Genomic DNA, 21,403 nt, shown 5'->3' on the forward strand with positions numbered 1-21,403 from the left:
CAAAGATCAGTGTAAATGAACTCATTATTACTGGAAGACCAGCTTTGTTAACTCAAGATTAACAGATAAAGCTGAAATCTCAAGCAAACAAACAAAATGTAACTTTTATCAGAGAAAATGGAGTTCAACTGTAAGGATGCATGTCCTATCATGCCTCCATTAGTAACAGAAAGAAGCACACTTGTCTCTTTTCTTGACTTCTGCAGAATATCAAAGCTCTGAGATGAAGGTTGTCCTCTCTCGCAGTAGTTTTAACCATGTATTTCATATTCAGCTGCTGCCCCCTGCTGTTGACTATACGAATTACAACCAGTCCTCAAATAAAGACAGGATATCTCCTCATCATGTTGGAGATTTAAACTCCACAGTCTGCAACAAAACTCTCAAGCTTCTCAAGTATGAAGATTTACGATTTTGTTCTACTAAACTCATTATAACTTAATCCAATCAAGGTATTTATATGATCAATAGACACTAAAGAGAACATTCACTATTAATTGTGCTACTTCATTTGGTTAAACAAATGCTGAGCAGACGCTTAATGGTAAAACATTTTCTTTCTTTACAGCAGAGAGCAGTTTTAGTCAGCTTTGTGAGGCACACTTTGCAATTTAGTGACTAAATCAGTCAAAAACATAGAGATCATCAGACAGCTAAGGCTCAGTGTCATAACGAAACCTTTACATATCGGAGGAGTTTTTGAGAAAATCTGAGAAACTTCTGCAGAACTCCATTATTAGTTGTTTCTTTGTCTCTCAGGCTTAATGTTCAGTTTATTTCTTATCCTAAGAACAGAGAGGAATCCAGCAGCGAAAGAAAATTACAGACACATTTTAATAAGTCATGATTCTGTCTGCACACATGAAGATGCTTTCTTAACGTCTGTCTAGGCAGTAAAAAACACTGCTGTCTTTCTCATCAACTGTCCCTAAGATGTTTGCATGTAGAATTCCATGTCTCATAACACGAGGTTGGCAATTTCTCTGATGTAAATGAACAAGACATCGGTTCTCTGACAGAGCAGACTACACCAGGATCCCAATGATGGAATCATGGCTGGAAAAAGACAGGATCATGGCTGGAATAAGACAGGATCATGACTGGAATAAGACAGGATCATGGCTGGAATAAGACAGGATCATGGCTGGAAAAAGACAGGATCATGACTGGAATAAGACAGGATCATGACTGGAATAAGACAGGATCATGGCTGGAATAAGACAGGATCATGACTGGAATGAGACAGGATCATGACTGGAATAAGACAGGATCATGGCTGGAATGAGACAGGATCATGGCTGGAATGAGACAGGATCATGGCTGGAATGAGACAGGATCATGGCTGGAAGAAGACAGGATCATGGCTGGAATAAGACAGGATCATGGCTGGAATAAGACAGGATCATGGCTGGAAAAAGACAGGATCATGGCTGGAATGAGACAGGATCATGGCTGGAATAAGACAGGATCATGGCTGGAATGAGACAGGATCATGACTGGAATAAGACAGGATCATGACTGGAATAAGACAGGATCATGGCTGGAATGAGACAGGATCATGGCTGGAATGATACAGGATCATGGCTGGAATGAGACAGGATCATGGCTGGAATAAGACAGGATCATGACTGGAATGAGACAGGATCATGGCTGGAAAAAGACAGGATCATGGCTGGAAAAAGACAGGATCATGACTGGAATAAGACAGGATCATGACTGGAATAAGACAGGATCATGGCTGGAATAAGACAGGATCATGACTGGAATGAGACAGGATCATGACTGGAATAAGACAGGATCATGGCTGGAATGAGACAGGATCATGGCTGGAATGAGACAGGATCATGGCTGGAATGAGACAGGATCATGGCTGGAAGAAGACAGGATCATGGCTGGAATAAGACAGGATCATGGCTGGAATAAGACAGGATCATGGCTGGAAAAAGACAGGATCATGGCTGGAATGAGACAGGATCATGGCTGGAATAAGACAGGATCATGGCTGGAATGAGACAGGATCATGACTGGAATAAGACAGGATCATGACTGGAATAAGACAGGATCATGGCTGGAATGAGACAGGATCATGGCTGGAATGATACAGGATCATGGCTGGAATGATACAGGATCATGGCTGGAATAAGACAGGATCATGACTGGAATGAGACAGGATCATGGCTGGAAAAAGACAGGATCATGGCTGGAATGAGACAGGATCATGGCTGGAATGAGACAGGATCATGACTGGAATGAGACAGGATCATGGCTGGAATAAGACAGGATCATGACTGGAATAAGACAGGATCATGGCTGGAATAAGACAGGATCATGGCTGTATTAAGACAGGATCATGGCTGGAAAAAGACAGGATCATGGCTGGAATAAGACAGGATCATGGCTGGAATAAGACAGGATCATGGCTGGAATAAGAAAGGATCATGGCTGGAATGAGACAGGATCATGGCTGGAATGAGACAGGATCATGGCTGGAATGAGACAGGATCATGGCTGGACTGAGACAGGATCATGGCTGGAATAAGACAGGATCATGGCTGGAATGAGACAGGATCATGGCTGGAAAAAGACAGGATCATGGCTGGAATGAGACAGGATCATGGCTGGAATGAGACAGGATCATGGCTGGAATAAGACAGGATCATGGCTGGAATAAGACAGGATCATGGCTGGAATGAGACAGGATCATGACTGGAATGAGACAGGATCATGGCTGGAATAAGACAGGATCATGACTGGAATAAGACAGGATCATGGCTGGAATAAGACAGGATCATGGCTGGAATAAGACAGGATCATGGCTGGAAAAAGACAGGATCATGGCTGGAATAAGACAGGATCATGGCTGGAATAAGACAGGATCATGGCTGGAATAAGAAAGGATCATGGCTGGAATAAGACAGGATCATGGCTGGAATGAGACAGGATCATGGCTGGAATGAGACAGGATCATGGCTGGACTGAGACAGGATCATGGCTGGAATAAGACAGGATCATGGCTGGAATGAGACAGGATCATGGCTGGACTGAGACAGGATCATGGCTGGAATAAGACAGGATCATGGCTGGAATAAGACAGGATCATGGCTGGAATAAGACAGGATCATGGCTGGAATAAGACAGGATCATGGCTGGAATGAGACAGGATCATGACTGGAATAAGACAGGATCATGGCTGGAATGAGACAGGATCATGGCTGGAATAAGACAGGATCATGACTGGAATAAGACAGGATCATGGCTGGAATAAGACAGGATCATGACTGGAATAAGACAGGATCATGACTGGAATAAGACAGGATCATGGCTGGAAAAAGACAGGATCATGGCTGGAAAAAGACAGGATCATGGCTGGAATGAGACGGCTGGAATAAGACAGGATCATGACTGGAATAAGACAGGATCATGACTGGAATAAGACAAGATCATGACTGGAATAAGACAGGATCATGACTGGAATAAGACAAGATCATGACTGGAATAAGACAGGATCATGACTGGAATAAGACAAGATCATGACTGGAATAAGACAGGATCATGACTGGAATAAGACAAGATCATGACTGGAATAAGACAGGATCATGACTGGAATAAGACAAGATCATGACTGGAATAAGACAGGATCATGGCTGGAATAAGACAAGATCATGACTGGAATAAGACAGGATCATGGCTGGAATAAGACAGGATCATGGCTGGAATAAGACAAGATCATGACTGGAATAAGACAGGATCATGGCTGGAATAAGACAGGATCATGGCTGGAATGAGACGGCTGGAATAAGACAGGATCATGACTGGAATAAGACAGGATCATGACTGGAATAAGACAAGATCATGACTGGAATAAGACAGGATCATGACTGGAATAAGACAAGATCATGACTGGAATAAGACAGGATCATGACTGGAATAAGACAAGATCATGACTGGAATAAGACAGGATCATGACTGGAATAAGACAGGATCATGGCTAGAATAAGACAGGATCATGACTGGAACAGGATTGGAGACAAACTCTGATCTGTTTTCAAACATGGGAGAACAAAGTTGGCATTAGGTGCTGTCACAACAAAGAAGAAATAAAAAACTTAAGCATGAGTTAAGTTTTGTTTTATTTTAAGCTCTGGTACTGGGATTAAGTCAACGCTAACTTTCTGTCTTGGTCTTGTTATTGGGGGAGCGCTGCTCCTCTCTGTCCTGTTGCCTCTGGGCGGTAAATGTGACATGTCTGATGGACTAAACCAGCAGGTATGACCTTCCACTTTTGGGGTATTGGACAGACATTTTTCACTCAGTTATGACATTGTTAAAACAAACCATAAAATTTCATGAATGTAGTGCCAAAATCTAATATAACAGCATAATACCCTCGCTGTACTCCAGTGGTTCATCTGGGAATTAAGAACAAAAACACACTATGTAAAGATGGACAGCACAGTTGGAACTAGGATCAACTTCCTGTTTGATTCTTAAGAACTAAAAAATATTATTAGCATTGAAGGTCCATCCTGGCCTGAGTAGTGCAGAGAACAGCAGCATTTTATATCATAGCCCCTCAATTAGGATTATTCCTGTTCATCACTACGTTGAAGCTGCTGACAGAGACTCAGTGCATGTGAACACATGAAGGCTTTAAACCCACATATTTGTTAACACACCTTTGGCCTTGGATTATCAGGTCATCTTTAAATCTGTTGTTTTACTGCTGCTGAGGTGTCTCTGTCACATCCCTCAGCCTCTAAGAGGCTCTTTGAATCATGTGTCTGCATACAGTTAATTTTGGAGAACGTGCACAGTAGTGCCAGACAAGTCTATGTGTAGTCTTCATGGGAGGTTTCAGTTCAACTGGTTCCTCTGAGCAGCATGTAAACAGCACTGATGGTGATGGCGGTGGCTGTGTATGAAAACGCAGCATTATAAAGTGCGTTGTTCCTGATCCGCTCTCCCAGCGTCCTCTTGGTCTCCTCCAGACTCCTCATCACCGCCTCTGCCTCCAGCTGGCCCTCTCTCTCTGCTGGCTGTGGCGCTGCGACTTGCAGTTGAACAGCCTTTGTTTCATCCTGGGATTCTCTGGGTGGTTTGGTCTCCAGCAGCCTCTTCACCATCGATAAATCTGCCTCCACTCTCCCCAGTCCCTGCTCCAGTGTTCCCAGCTGTGGCGGTAGAGACTCCAGGAGGGACTGGGTCTTTTTGCTTCCCTTGTGGAGGTCTTTTAATGCTGAAAGAGGGACTGACGGTACATCTAAGGTCTGACCTCCCCTCTCCTGTAGGAGGACATCTCTCTGTGTGTCAGCATCATTTAGAGCGACCCTGAGGCTGTCGATGAGACTGCGGAGCTCATCCTGCTGGGAGCGATGATTTCCTGCCTGGACTTTGAGGGCTTCCTGCAGACTCTCTGGACCTTTCTGAGCCTCCAGCAGTAGACTTTTCAGCTCCTACAGGAGACAAACGTCAGAATGACCAACTGGTGACAGACTAACCGAGATAAAAGGTAGCACAAAAAAAGTCAAACCAACTGCAGAGCACATCGACTGCCATGTATCTTAGGCTGGTAGTAGATCGAAAATATAATGAGAAGGAGATTCAGAAATCATGACAGCAGCTCTTCTGGTTTTAGTCCTTTTTTCAGCATGGTAACAGGCTCATAATAACAGGTTTGATTGCCTTTCTTGGCTGGTGTAATGTTTACCTGGTTCGCTATCTTAGTGCAAAGTTTTAAACAGGCTGATAAGGGTTAGGTTTTTTCTTTAATTCTTATCTACTTGTATTTATTTTACCAGGAAAACCTAACCGGGATCAAGAATCCCATTTACAAAGTGTCCTGGACATGACAGGCACATTTCATCAATTCAGGGTCGCAGAGCAGAAAGTTATCAGTCCCAACACCTACAACCTGATACTACCTCATCCATGATGCCACTTTATTCTACTTCTGCAAAACATGCAAAGACACCAGCCCCCCAAGACACACACTTACCTGCAGCAGATTCCCAAAGGTCCACAGGTTTATTTACCTCATTCTGCACATTTATTTATTTAGATTTATTTTACCAGGAAAGCCTTATTGTGATTACAAATCTCATTTACAAGAGTGTCTTGGCCAAGACAGGCAGCAGGACATTCACAGAGTTACAAACATGAAACAATACAACATAAAAAAACACTACAAACACAGATCAGCCAATCCTGAGTCAACAGATCAGAACGCCATCAGTCAAAACATCTACATCCTGATGCATCTTCCTCCAAAGCCTTCAATCTACTTTAAAAACTATTTAAAGAGACCAGGGGCCTATAGCACGAAGCAGGATTAACGTCTTCGTGAGGTAACTTCAGGGTTAACCCTGGGTTATCGATTGCACAAAGCCGGTTCATTTCTTATCGGGGTAGATCACCATGGTGACTTACGCTGAACAGCTAACCTGCTCCGGAGCAGGGTAAGTTGGAGGTTGAATCTGATCCTATAAAATGCCCATCCCACTGGCCAATCAGCTTCTCTGAAACGATGGCCTGCCCTTTTCTCCCGAACCCGGTAGACAGAGGAGCACAACCAGTGAGGAGAGCATTAAGACACGAAAGAGTGTTCCGAGACCGTTTAAACCCACTGGATCAACCCAATAATGCGCTCTATGAGAGGTACCAGTTCTCGCGGCCCAGACTCATCTACCTGTGCGAAATCTTGGAGCCGTTTATTACCCGTGCGACCTGCAGGAGCGGTGTGATTGTCCAATATGATATGAAATCATACGTAACCATACAGTTAGAGGTAAAATACTAGGAAGGGATAATCAAACTTCATTTATATAGCCCCTTTCACACATTCAAATGCAACACAAAGTGCTTGACAAATAAAAGGGATGTAATGCTAATGAGAAACAGCACATTATTCCATCATGTCATTCCTACACTTCATTAATTGTGTTTGAGGGCTTTCTTTCTATAAAGAAGGAGAGTGTATTTGAGTCCAGCTGCTGATTTGTAATTTGTTCATTTAGGTCAGACATCAACTCGATATGCATGATTTCAGTGTAGTGACAACTTTAGGCTTAATTGTAGCCTGATGTTAAGACATGAAACAGACCAACTTATCAGATGCAATTATGTTTTTATACTTATTTTTAATCTGCCCCCACGTTCTTTTCACTCCAGAAGGATTACATCTGGGGGAATGAGATGATAATTGTAATGCACGCAGTTCATTTGCAGAGAATATTGTTTCATGAGATTCATGAGTGTGATCAGTGTCAGACTGAGCCATTGATGAGTAACTTACGAATTTACAGTCCGCTATGTGCTGCCACGCATTTTGCCTGTGATTGGCAGCTGCCACGGGGTTTCCTTTTTTCAGGATTCAGACTTTGTCCTCCTCGTACTTCATCATTATTAATCTTTGCTCCTCACATGTGAAGTAGGGGACCCTGTCACTTGCTTCCTTGCGATTCTCCATCTGTTTAGCGCTCATGATTGCAACTGGTCAGCTGCCTCTGTGCCCTCCTTTTATACGTGCGCGTTCACGGCTCTTGATGAGACAAACCTGGGTTGAGTTACCGTGTGGATAACCCGCGTCGTGCTATTTATTATCCTGATTGCCATTGTTGGGGTTAGTCAACCCTGGATAGATATGAGTTACCCAGGGTAAGTTGACCACGCTTCGTGCTATGGGCCCCAGCTCCTCAAGACAGACATTTTCCTGCAGAAGCTTCCAGGCTGCAGGAGCAGCAACCTGAAACTCTTTTCACCATCTCAAGACCTTTGGCACAGAGCAAAAGTAAATCCTGTGACTGAGTCACAGAGTGAAGACTGGAGCTTCCAGAACTTTGGACATGAATAAAATTTCACAAGTATGATGGAAGCAGATTTATTAAAGCCTTATTAATAAGGATATTCCAATGATTTAGCCTGCGTGTGGACAAAGAAGGCCAACCAACTCAATCGTACAGAATACAATGATGAGTTAAGAACTTAAGATTGGTTATAATTCTCGGCGCCCCGTGGTACACACTATCTAAAGATTTAAGGCATTGAGAAGATGCATGCATGTGCAGAACGTCACCGAAATCAGAGACAGAAAAGTGGCAGAAAAAGTCTTTTCTTTGAAGCAACAGAAAACAAGACTTATTTCTGAAGTAAAAGCCCAGTCTCAGTGTTAACTTCTTTACAAGTTGTTGACTCTTGAAAAGAATGAAACTTAAACTCAGGTCCAGTAGAGTAAAATAAAGTCCAGGCTACAGAGGTGGTGTACCTGCAAACACCAGTCTTGTGACTGAGTAACAGCAGCTCCCATCAATGACATGAAACAAGCATGGCAGAGCAGATGGTGTATAGCCTTATTCATGAAGATATGCTTCTGATTTAGCTTACAAATAGTCACCGGAGGCCCACCAACTCAATCAAACACACACAGGCCTTAAGATTTGTTATGACACTCAAAGCTCCATGAAATACAGTGTCTTAAGATTAGAGACATTCAGAAGATGTGAGACATTAAATATCAGAGGCAAAAAGGTGGCAGAAACAAGCTCTTTTTTTGCACCAACAGAGTAACAGGACTTGCTTCTGAAATAAAATCCCAGCTTCTCTCCAAGCTGTTCAACCTGGAGCTTAAAAGACAGATTGATCATCAGGAATCCTATGTATTTGTGCTAACATAAAGACTGAATTATATCACCCTGAGACTTAGCAATAGAAGGGAATTTCAGTGGAACACCATGAGTTTAGTTTAATCTGCATTCAGAACCAACAGGAAATTACAGACTGAGCCTGTGGCACATCGTATTTGACCACATTCAACCACATTCATACATGATGTGAACCGTGTGAATCATGGTGGAGGATTAATCATTCTTTAAACTAAAATAGAGGACATGGATGGAGCAGCTTATCATGGAGTAAACAGCTTTGTTTACACTATCAATCACAGTTGGCATCAAAATGATGGGTTTTGGGATTAAAGAGGAATAAATTCTGATAACAATGCTGTTTATGTCTGAAGTTAACCCTGAAGTCTGGGTAGATCAAACCCATCATTTCTGTCAGACTTGAGCTGATAGTACTTGCACTAGTACGCCATAATTCCTCCTCACCTGAAGGCGAACCCGGTTGATGTACGTTGATCCCATGACCCCGATCAGAGCCCCGAGCACCGAGCCGATGATTGACCAGTTTTTGGTGCGTTCTGCTCTGGTCCTCTCCTTCTCGTGGCTCTCTCTGACAGCTGCTGAGAACAAACTGAACTTCTCCCTCTCTGAGCCCTCAGCGTTCTCATACGCTGTCCTCAAACGACGCTCCTCCTGAGGGGGCAGAACAGTCAGCTTTGTTTACAGTGGACTAACTACAGTCAGGTGAGTAGAACCCTAAACAGGTACAGTATATGACAGTAGACCTACTAGTGTATTCCCTATAATACCAGCAGTACTATTGACTGCTTTATAACCCATGTGTAAGGTTCATATCTCTACATTTACAAGCACTAATGCACAGCCTTTACACCATCTAGATATAACACAACACAATAAAAGATAAAAGAGAATGCAAGACATTCTTCTAACTACTCAGAGTTGACCATTTTTAATGGATGGGACACAGACATTTAAAAACGTTACGCTATATATTCCCATTGGCTAAAACCCTGTTCTGACCTGCAGCAGTTTGTGCTCCTGTGTGGCGAGCTCCAGGTAATGAGCGTCCTCTCTGGAGACTCGGTCCAGTCGGTCTCTGACCTCCTTCAGCTTGACTAACAGGGCATCCAGGCTGGTATGAGCTTCACGAACCATCCCTCTGGCTACCATGAACTCTGCCTCAGCCTGTAAGAAACACAAACATCCAGGACTCAGGACATTTGTCTTTTGTCTGGATTCATCTGCTTTAGGTTGGCAATAAGCCTTAGAAAGATGGAGACTTTGCAGATTACTGGCTGTTACTACTGCCAGTCCACATTCATACAAAACACACTGGAATTCTACAGTCCGCTGACCTCTGTGACTTTTGCCTGAGCGTCTCGGACCTCATTGAGCCCCACAAACTCTTCGTATCTCTCCCACCAGTAGTTTACTGTGACAGCGGCTGTCTCGGCCGACCTCTGCCCCCACTGCCGGCCCACCTCCCCTGCATACTAAAGGGTGGAAAAAGAGAGGGCAGTTTATTAAAGCTGTTCCTTTTTAATATCTAATAACAGAAGTGTTTGCCGTTAGTAGTAAGTCAACATGTTGGCAAACAGAGCAGAGATTCAGTGTACCTGTAAGGCAGCCACAGCACGCTCCTTCACCACCTCAGCTCCTCTCTTCCCATCAGGAGGGGCCGGCTCGGTGGGCTCGGTGGACGGAGCAGAGCCAGGCTGATGCTGGGCACTGTAGGTTCTGACCTGAAGGATTCTACCAGGCCAGGTGTGTCGAGTTGTGCAGCATGAGCCATGAGTCGGGAAACAGATGCGAACTCCTCTGTACCTGGCAAAGTAACGATACAGTTAATCACTGCTTCATCACAGCGGGCTGAAAAGGCTGAAGGGCAGAGAGAGGCAGTCATACCTCATTTTGAGGTCAGAGGTTTGCAGCGAAGCTTGAAAACCTTCAGATGTACTTCACAGCAGGCACAGACCCAACACCGGAACAGACATCTGTAAGAAAAACAGCAGAAAAAAGTAAATTAGATTGTTAAAGGAGATCAGTCCACTACTGAGCAGCTGGCCCTGGAGTGACCTGGCCGACAGGCCGAGACGACGGGTCGCAAACAGCAAAGCCTGATGACATGTTTGTGTGGCTGCAGAGAAACTTCCAGGAGGGACAGCACTGGAAACCAGTTCATCTTTATTCATCTTCAAAAGCAACAATGTAAACCATGTCCATATGTCTATAACATAGGAAATGACCACATAAACTACGGTGGAATACAACTCAGGCTTTGACCCTTCCAGGATCCCCTACTGACTCTGCAGGATTTAGACCTGAGCTGCAGTCATACAGTCATACCCACATTAACACATTAACCCAGAAATACCCACTGAATTACCATGAATTTTGGCTCTTACAAAGATTTTAGTTTCACTATGACTGGTCTGAGTTGCAGAGGTTTAAAACACGTCCATCGAACAGTTCATCATCATATGAAGGCTAACTGCAGAGTAAAGAAAGAGTTGAGTCTAAAAATGTAAACTGAACTGTCCTTAAAAAGCAGCCATATTCAGCCACAGCTGCCACCCTGAGCAGGTCACCATGCATAGGCTCCATATTTCCAACAGAACTTTATAAAATTATTTCTAGCAGAATCTCAACAAGCTAAACTGCATAGATTTTAATAAACCAGTAATTCTTTGTCTACAGATATTAACCTTACTGTGAGAACTGTACGCTCTAATGTAAGCCATGGAATCAACAGATACAGTTTTGGAAACAGACTCTAGAGTAAATCAGCTGAAGAAGACCTTAGATGAACTTTGACATGCAGGATTAGCCAATCACATGGTGAACTGTCATCATAATGAAAATACTAACAAACACTTCTGACAAAAAAACAACGAATCAAATAATCAGTTACACTCGAAAAATCTAAAAGACATGAGGTTTTAATTTTGCTGTAAGAGCAATGAGTAACAAGGTTAACCAGCTAGCTGAGGTTAAACTTCATTCTTCTCCATGATGCTTACTTCCACTGAATACAAGTTTCTATAAACGCTGATAACGCTTTAAATCAAACTATATGACATTAAATGCTCATACCCGTTTCCTTCCGTGTTGTCGGATCGCACATTTCGCTCTGATTACATTTCTCTCAGCTAAAGTGTTAGCATCTTAATGTCACATGAAACAGCAACTGACCGGCAGACTTTCAATTCAGGCACACCGCTGACATTCTACTTCCGGTTCAGAGGTCTTTGGGGTCCTTCCAGCGCGGATTAGACAGCTCACCGGCTGCTATCGCTGCAAATACTTTCAACTCTTTCCTTGGAACGACAGTGACAAGTTCTGAACATGTCCGGAAGAGAAGGTGAGCATTATTTCATGTCTTTGTCAGATAAAACTGTGAGTCATCTTTCAGTAAATGTGTGACAGCGCCTTTAAACCGGGTGAAGCATGTTTAGCTGCGTGGCTAAGCTAACGGCTGCTTCAGAGCTCGCGAGCCCGGGAAGACTCCCATTGTAGACGAAACCCACAGAAACACCAAATATTATATATATATATATATATATTAATATATTAATACAGCCAATATACGAGATACCCAGGTACCAACCAGACCACAGAAACCCACAGAAACACCAAATATTATATATATATATATATATATATATATATATATATATATAGCCAATATATGAGATACCTAAGCACCAACCGACGATTCAACCTCCAAATAAACGTTTCTGAGACCGTTTAACCCTGTAAAAGACAGTTCATCTGACCTGGAGGAGCTCAGGTTGATTTCTGCTGTAAAATTAGCTTTTCTTCGTCATGATGGTTACCGGATATTAGATTTATATAATCATGATATTATAGATATTAGATTTATATAATCATGATATTATAGATATTAGATTTATATAATCATGATATTATAGATATTAGATTTATAAAATCATGATATTATAGATATTAGATTTATATAATCATGATATTATAGATATTAGATTTATATAATCATGATATTATAGATATTAGATTTATAAAATCATGATATTATAGATATTAGATTTATAAAATCATGATATTATAGATATTAGATTTATAAAATCATGATATTATAGATATTAGATTTATATAATCATGATATTATAGATATTAGATTTATATAATCATGATATTATAGATATTAGATTTATAAAATCATGATATTATAGATATTAGATTTATAAAATCATGATATTATAGATATTAGATTTATAAAATCATGATATTATAGATATTAGATTTATAAAATCATGATATTATAGATATTAGATTTATATAATCATGATATTATAGATATTAGATTTATATAATCATGATATTATAGATATTAGATTTATAAAATCATGATATTATAGATATTAGATTTATAAAATCATGATATTATAGATATTAGATTTATATAATCATGATATTATAGATATTAGATTTATAAAATCATGATATTATAGATATTAGATTTATAAAATCATGATATTATAGATATTAGATTTATATAATCATGATATTATAGATATTAGATTTATAAAATCATGATATTATAGATATTAGATTTATAAAATCATGATATTATAGATATTAGATTTATATAATCATGATATAGATATTTATAAAATCATGATATTATAGATATTAGATTTATAAAATCATGATATTATAGATATTAGATTTATAAAATCATGATATTATAGATATTAGATTTATAAAATCATGATATTATAGATATTAGATTTATATAATCATGATATTATAGATATTAGATTTATATAATCATGATATAGATATTTATAAAATCATGATATTATAGATATTAGATTTATATAATCATGATATTATAGATATTTATATAATCATGATATTATAGATATTTATAAAATCATGATATTATAGATATTAGATTTATATAATCATGATATTATAGATATTAGATTTATAAAATCATGATATTATAGATATTAGATTTATATAATCATGATATTATAGATATTAGATTTATAAAATCATGATATTATAGATATTAGATTTATAAAATCATGATATTATAGATATTAGATTTATATAATCATGATATTATAGATATTAGATTTATAAAATCATGATATTATAGATATTAGATTTATAAAATCATGATATTATAGATATTAGATTTATATAATCATGATATTATAGATATTTATAAAATCATGATATTATAGATATTAGATTTATATAATCATGATATTATAGATATTAGATTTATATAATCATGATATTATAGATATTTATATAATCATGATATTATAGATATTTATAAAATCATGATATTATAGATATTAGATTTATATAATCATGATATTATAGATATTTATATAATCATGATATTATAGATATTTATATAATCATGATATTATAGATATTAGATTTATATAATCATGATATTATAGATATTAGATTTATATAATCATGATATTATAGATATTTATATAATCATGATATTATAGATATTTATAAAATCATGATATTATAGATATTAGATTTATATAATCATGATATTATAGATATTTATATAATCATGATATTATAGATATTTATAAAATCATGATATTATAGATATTAGATTTATATAATCATGATATTATAGATATTAGATTTATATAATCATGATATTATAGATATTTATATAATCATGATATTATAGATATTTATAAAATCATGATATTATAGATATTAGATTTATATAATCATGATATTATAGATATTTATATAATCATGATATTATAGATATTTATAAAATCATGATATTATAGATATTAGATTTATATAATCATGATATTATAGATATTTATATAATCATGATATTATAGATATTTATAAAATCATGATATCATAGACATTAGATTTATATAATCATGATATTATAGATATTAGATTTATATAATCATGATATTATAGATATTTATATAATCATGATATTATAGATATTTATAAAATCATGATATCATAGATATTAGATTTATATAATCATGATATTATAGATATTAGATTTATATAATCATGATATTATAGATATTTATATAATCATGATATTATAGATATTTATAAAATCATGATATCATAGATATTAGATTTGTATAATCATGATATTATAGATATTAGATTTATATAATCATGATATTATAGATATTTATATAATCATGATATTATAGATATTTATAAAATCATGATATTATAGATATTAGATTTATATAATCATGATATTATAGATATTAGATTTATAAAATCATGATATTATAGATATTAGATTTATAAAATCATGATATTATAGATATTAGATTTATATAATCATGATATTATAGATATTTATAAAATCATGATATTATAGATATTAGATTTATATAATCATGATATTATAGATATTAGATTTATATAATCATGATATTATAGATATTAGATTTATATAATCATGATATTATAGATATTAGATTTATATTATCATGATATTATAGATATTAGATTTATATAATCATGATATTATAGATATTAGAGTTATATAATCATATTAGGATGTGATACATACATAGATTTATGTCTCCTTATGGATGAATATTAACTTACTGGCTATGACATGTAAACAAGGTGCTAACTAAAACCCCTTATTTTGATTTTCATCTGGTGAACAGATTTTAATGGACGTCTGAAACCCACATTTATGAAGCCAATCAGTTGAACACCACTCAAAGTGCCTCAACAGATGAAAAACCAGTATCAACAGGGCTGTACATTCACTGTTTTTGCCCATAGCACTGGTGCCACAGAGGCTGACAATCTTGTAGCACAGAACAAAAAACCCATAGCACAATGTTCAAAATGTTTGATAGATTTCTAAAACCAACATATAACCAAAATATAATCTTAGTAAGTGATTGTACTTAAAAGACAAAACCAAAACAGTCTAACTTACAGCCCTACATTAATGTCTAACAAAGCTAACAGCCACTCATTGTTAAGGATTTCAGGGTGCATCAGAGAAGATAGACGCTGACGGTTCAGCTCTACATTCAGACACAAAACCAGCAAACATGGAAGCTGACGAACTAACCCTAACCCTGGTGCTTGAAGGTGATTGGAGCAGTATGATTTGGAGGTCAGACAGAGGAGCTAATGAGCTCCATTCGTGCTGTTATTTGCACTTTCTCACAGTGTATCAGCTGTGGCCACTCACACTCCAGACGCGCAGGATTAAACATGACGAGAGGAAATAACATTCCGCTTGAATGAAAATGTTCCTGATATATAAAACAAAGACTGGGCATGAATTTCAAATTTCAAATCAAAGTCAAGCTTTTGGGGCAATGAGTAAAACTGAAAGTCTTATCTGCTGGTGTGCACACACCTCTCTTACTTTGTCATCATATCTGTGCGCTGAGGAGTGACAACCTCTCAGCACAGACCAATTTTCTGTAGCATTTGTGACATACACTCACCGGTCACTTTATTAGGCACACAGCGTCAGTGGCTTGTTAACACACACACTCATCAGTCAGTCACATGGCAGCAACTCGGTGCATTTAGCCATGGTCATGGCAACTTGCTGAAGTTCAAACCAAACATCAGAAAGTGACTTTGAGTGTGACTGTTGGTCTGAGTATTCCAGAAACGGCTGATCTACTGGGATTTTCACACACAACCATCACTAGAGTTTACAGAGAACAGTCTAAAAAAGGGGAAATATGTGTATATTAGAATGTGTTTGCTAACCTGTGAATTAAACCAGCCCCAGGAGTTGATTCTCTGAATGAGGGCAGCAGAGACTCAGTGCCACATTAGTACTAACATCCTCCATCTTTGTGTTGACTTTAAGGTATGTTCTCACGCATGTGTGCATGACCAGCAGGATCTTGGTCTGATGAGAGCTTATCAACCAACCAACAGGAAAGTGTCAGCCCTGAAAGTTTTAGGTCCAAAGTGTAGTGAATTATCAGATTGATACCCATCAAACAGAGACTATGGTAGTCACTGTAGTCTGCAACGACTGTACTTCCTCTCTGCTTCTACTGATGGAGAATAATTGAAATCTAAAATGGAGATTGGGCGACTGTGGCTCAGTAGGTAGAGTCTGTTGTCTGTGGGTTCAATCCCCAGCTCCTGCTGCATACTGGGTCTGATTATTTCATCCAAATATTTCGCACATTAAAAAAAGAAAATCGAGCTCATGTTGTTCTAATCAAGGTTGCACACTGACTGAATTTTTGTCAGTCATTTTTTTTTTCTGAACAGGCTTGATTTTAGGCAAAATTTTGCATCAGTCCAAGTCATTTCAGTGGGTGACTGATGATTCAAAACAGTACCCACTGCTTCCTCCTCGCTTGCTCACCCCCACCGGACCCCTCCTCCCTCTCTCTCGCACTGAAACCTCATTTTAAAAACCAAAGTTTGCTCATGTATTAGGTGGATATAAACCATGGAAATATAACAGAGAGATGGGTGATTACCGATTCAGACCAGCACCTGTTGCTTCATTCTCTCTCGCTCACTCATCCCCGTTCAACTCCTCCCTCTCTCCCACTCCCGAATCCTCACTTAAACACCGTAGCTTCCAGGTGTGTAATGTGGCTATCAGCTATGGAAATAAAACAGATAAAGGCAGAAGTGTGTAACCTACTCTCAGCTCATAACACAGAATTAAAAAGTTGCTCTCCATCTCTTCAACGTGGCTCAGCGGTATGACGCCTGAACGGGTGCCGAATGAAGCTCTCTGTCAGGAAGGATCCAGCGGGATTTTAAAGGAGTGACAGAGACGCAGGCTCGCAGTACCAAACTATTTGCCACCTTCTACAAATTTTTGCAGTGAAGGCAAATAAAAACGCATCGGACCCAGTGTGCAAGGTCCGAGTGCGTGACGTTTTTTTAGATTACGGATCTGAAAAAAATGCATCCGGAAATAACGGACCCAGTGTGTCAATACCTTTAACCCCAACCTGCTCCCACCGCTGTGGGTGGGATGTAACAGGGCGTATGAATGGGATTAGCTGATACTGATGGTCAACTCTCCATGGCAGCCTCTGCCATCAGTGTATGAATGTGTTTGAATGGGAAGGTGTGACCTGTGGTGTAAAAGTAGGCAGATGACTAGAAAAGTGCTATACAAGCTCTAGTCCATTTACCATTAACCCTGTGCTGGTTTACAGGTATTGCAGTAGAAGTTTGTCTTCCAATCAAATGATGATTAAATAATACAGTCGACTTTACTGGAATGCAAACACTGTTACTGTGTTCATCTTTAGCCTATCCAGGCCAGCAGCTGCTGAGTTGATTTAACATGTTTGTTTTTTTTTATTATCCTCAGGAGGCAAAAAGAAGCCGCTGAAGGCCCCGAAGAAAGCATCCAAAGAACTTGATGAAGTAAGTGTGCTCTCCTGTGCTCTGAAATTATAGGGTTGTTTAAATTATTAGTTAATAAGCACATGTTTTCTCTCAGTACACACGTTCTAACTAGGGATGCACGATATTGGATTTTTGCCGATATTTTCAGATTCAATTTTAGCTGATACCGATATGGATACTGATATTTAAATAGGCTTTTCGGACAAATAACTTCAGTCCTTTTGGACACACTTTAGGGTTTAAGGATGACCAAGGAAACAAACTGTCCTTAAAAAAACACATTAAAGTTTAAAGAATGAGGATAAATAAGAAAAAGACCTCACCTTAGGGCTGAACAATTTTTGAAAATAATGATCAAACTGCAATTTTCTTCTCCAATATTGCAATTGCAACTTGATATACAATTATTCCTTAACTCTCTTTTATTCCCGAACAAGAACTGAGCAATCCTTTAAAAATATCTAATTCTGATGATTTTGACTGGTATTGCAAATGGCATATAATTTTGTTGCATTGAAGGGTTTTTGTCATGCTCATATTAGTACAAAAATTAGGGGGGGATTTTTTATAGACTATTAAAAAAATGGGCACTTGAATGATTGCTTGATATTTCCTGCATAGCATTTCTACTGCAAAAAAAAAAAAGGTTTAAACTGCTATTTTGACACAAATTTCAGTTCGAATAAATGTTGCACCTTCTGCCATTTGAAAATTGCGACAGGCCACGTTTTGATTGAATCTAATTTTTGATTAATTGCCCAGCCCTACCTCACCTGACACAGGTCTGTTGGTTCAGACTAAAACTACACTAATTTATTAGGATATATGGACAAAATTTACAGTCAATATATACTGAAATACACAGGCAAAATATCGGATGTAAATATCGGCAGAAATTTTAAAGCATGCTGATTCGGATAATTGTCTTTTTAAGCTAATACCTGCTGATACCAGACTGATAATATTGTGCATCCCTACTTATAACATATCTGTGCTTTTCTGTGTTCATACATTCAGAATATAAACTGTTCCTTAAAGTCCAAGGGTACCACTGATCATGAGCTGAGTCTTTGAAGAAAATCAGGGGACAACGTCATCAATACTTTGAATTTTCTGTGTCAGCTGTGGAAACTCGTCTATAATTTCAAATTTGTGGGAGAAATTTCTATAATAATGTTAAAATGCAAAATAAGATAGCCTTGGTACCATGAATGAAAGAGTTTATTTTAAGGCTTGTCTAATGTTGATGTGTGCAGGATGAAATAGCCTTCAAGCAGAAGCAGAAGGAAGAACAGAAAGCACTGGAGGCGATGAAGGCCAAAGCTTCTGGGAAAGGACCTCTAGGTAAGACAGAAGAATAGTTAGGACTAGTGCAATACTTTGTACCTTTAAAGGACCCAAAGTCCAATGTGTAAAATTTGGCTGCATTTCACCGAACAGAAACGGTGTACATGGGATATAATGTTTATATATCTATGTTAAGTATGTTAAAATAAATGCACAATCATCCTCTTTAAACTTTCGTTTTCTTTTCACAGAATTAGAAAAAAGCTTTTTAAATTTACATTACTGCGGGTCGCCCTCATGCAGGCTGACATAACGAGCCGCCATGTTGTCTATTTTAAATACTAACCCGCCCACCGATCCTGAAAGCTACCTGGAAGGCAGGTGGAGAAGAAGACTGACCTATAATCTATAAAAACAATGGTTACAGAAATGAATGAATAAACCCTCACCTCGTCACTGCTGTAAATGATGTCCGGCTCACCATCCTTTTTGGTCTTCACAGGCCCTCGTCGCTTAATGATGTGACGTTTTGGTAACAGATCGGCTCATTGTAAAATCTGAATGCTAGATGTCGCTAAAATGCCAAATTTTACACATTGTACCTTTAAAGGTGTTTATAGATTAGGGCTGTAACAACGAATCAATAAAATCGATAATTAAAAGTGTTTGCAAAGAATTGATGTATCGATTCGTTTTGCCGCGCGATTGTGGCGTCACTTGGCGTGGCGTGGAGCTGTTTAGGTCACACACAGACAGCTGATAAACTTTACTTCCACTTTAGTACTTCTCTGATTATATTCTGATGATTAGTGGAAAAATTAAGTAGATATTTATCATCAACTGTTTCTCATGACGGACCATACGAGACTGGATTAAAACAATTGAGCTGGATTGTCTGGCATTCATGTCTTCATGATATTTGCTTTGTGTCCTAAATGTCCACTAAAACTTTAACAGGAAAGAGGAAGGAAAAGTGTGAGCTGCAGCCACAGGGCAAGGGGAGCAGTTAGGTGTGTATGTCTGTGTGTGTGTGACAGAGAGGAGAGATAGTCTGTGACTGCGAGTCGGTCTGACAACAAGCGTTAATATACTAACGCGAGCTTTAGATAAAATAAATGCATGAAGATGTAATACATGCAGAATCCCGCTAAGAGTCTTCCATTCAAATCTTATCCCTAGGCTGTTGTCATTAGTATGACCTTAAAGTGTTCATGTATGTTTGTAAGGAGAGATGCAAAGTATTACCATAAAAAATATCATTTTCATTTTTTAAATCATTTACTAGTTATTTAACAGAACTAAAAAAAATTCTTTTAGTTTTAAGAATATAGATATTTAAACTCTGAAATTAGTTAACAGCTTGGAAATATTAATGTTCAATTTGAAATTTAGGGGCGGAAAATAACCATCCGATTCATCGACGATTGAATAATCGTTTGTTGCAGCCCTAGTCTTGATTCTTTTTTTTTTTCCTAAATTCTTTTTGCCTTAGAATTTTCTGACATGTTGTCGTATATTAAACTGTTTGGACAAATGAATTAGAACCGAGGCGTTCATACTCATCCAGGTTTACTGGTTTTGTCTATTCCTCTCCTCCAGGTGGTAGTGGCATCAAGAAATCTGGCAAAAAGTAAATTCTGAATCAAACAACGTTGTTTGTTCGCTCTCTGGCCTGACGTTTGTCTGCGATGCTGAGAAGTCTCCGCTGTGTTTTGCTTTGTGAAGAATGAACCCCATTAAACCTGCAGATCTGCCCGATGTTTACCACCTGCTCCAGTCAAGATGTCAAGAAAATGAATTCAGGAAGTGTGAGGATGCTCAGTCAGGCCCAGTGCACACATCTTTACCTAAACCAAAAGTTATCAGAGGATAATTTCATAAAGACAACATCTACAAATCCAGTTAAAAAAAAAGTTCTGCTTTTTAGAAAAGGAAATGCTTGAGAAACAACTGATTTCCACAGTCTTTGTGTGTGCTCAACAAAAAATCATCCCTGGATCTTTTTTGATTTTGTTGTATTGTAAACAAGGAGATACTAATAAAGGTGTTTTTTTTGTAATGACTGCTTGTTGTTGTGG

The 21,403-nt window shown here is 38.1% G+C and overlaps 2 protein-coding genes across 2 annotated transcripts; one reads left to right on the forward strand and one right to left on the reverse strand.

The window, feature by feature from the left end:
• Positions 1 to 768: 768 nt before the first annotated feature.
• Positions 769 to 11,873, reverse strand: ccdc51 (coiled-coil domain containing 51). Its single transcript, XM_041783376.1, has 7 exons — positions 11,730 to 11,873; positions 10,542 to 10,630; positions 10,253 to 10,460; positions 9,992 to 10,129; positions 9,657 to 9,821; positions 9,102 to 9,308; positions 769 to 5,453 (listed from the first exon to the last, which is right to left on the reverse strand). Exons 2-7 carry the CDS (start codon positions 10,544 to 10,546, stop codon positions 4,860 to 4,862), a joined length of 1,317 nt encoding a protein of 438 aa, XP_041639310.1. The 5' UTR covers positions 10,547 to 10,630; positions 11,730 to 11,873; the 3' UTR covers positions 769 to 4,859.
• tma7 (translation machinery associated 7 homolog) lies at positions 11,862 to 21,384 on the forward strand. The gene is made up of 4 exons (XM_041783377.1): positions 11,862 to 11,997; positions 18,001 to 18,056; positions 19,295 to 19,382; positions 20,925 to 21,384. The coding sequence occupies exons 1-4, from the start codon at positions 11,982 to 11,984 to the stop codon at positions 20,957 to 20,959; spliced, it is 195 nt and encodes a 64-aa protein (XP_041639311.1). The 5' UTR covers positions 11,862 to 11,981; the 3' UTR covers positions 20,960 to 21,384.
• Positions 21,385 to 21,403: the final 19 nt, after the last annotated feature.

Source organism: Cheilinus undulatus, linkage group 3, assembly GCF_018320785.1.
Source record: "Cheilinus undulatus linkage group 3, ASM1832078v1, whole genome shotgun sequence".
In the NCBI taxonomy this organism is placed as follows: Eukaryota; Metazoa; Chordata; class Actinopteri; order Labriformes; family Labridae; genus Cheilinus; species Cheilinus undulatus.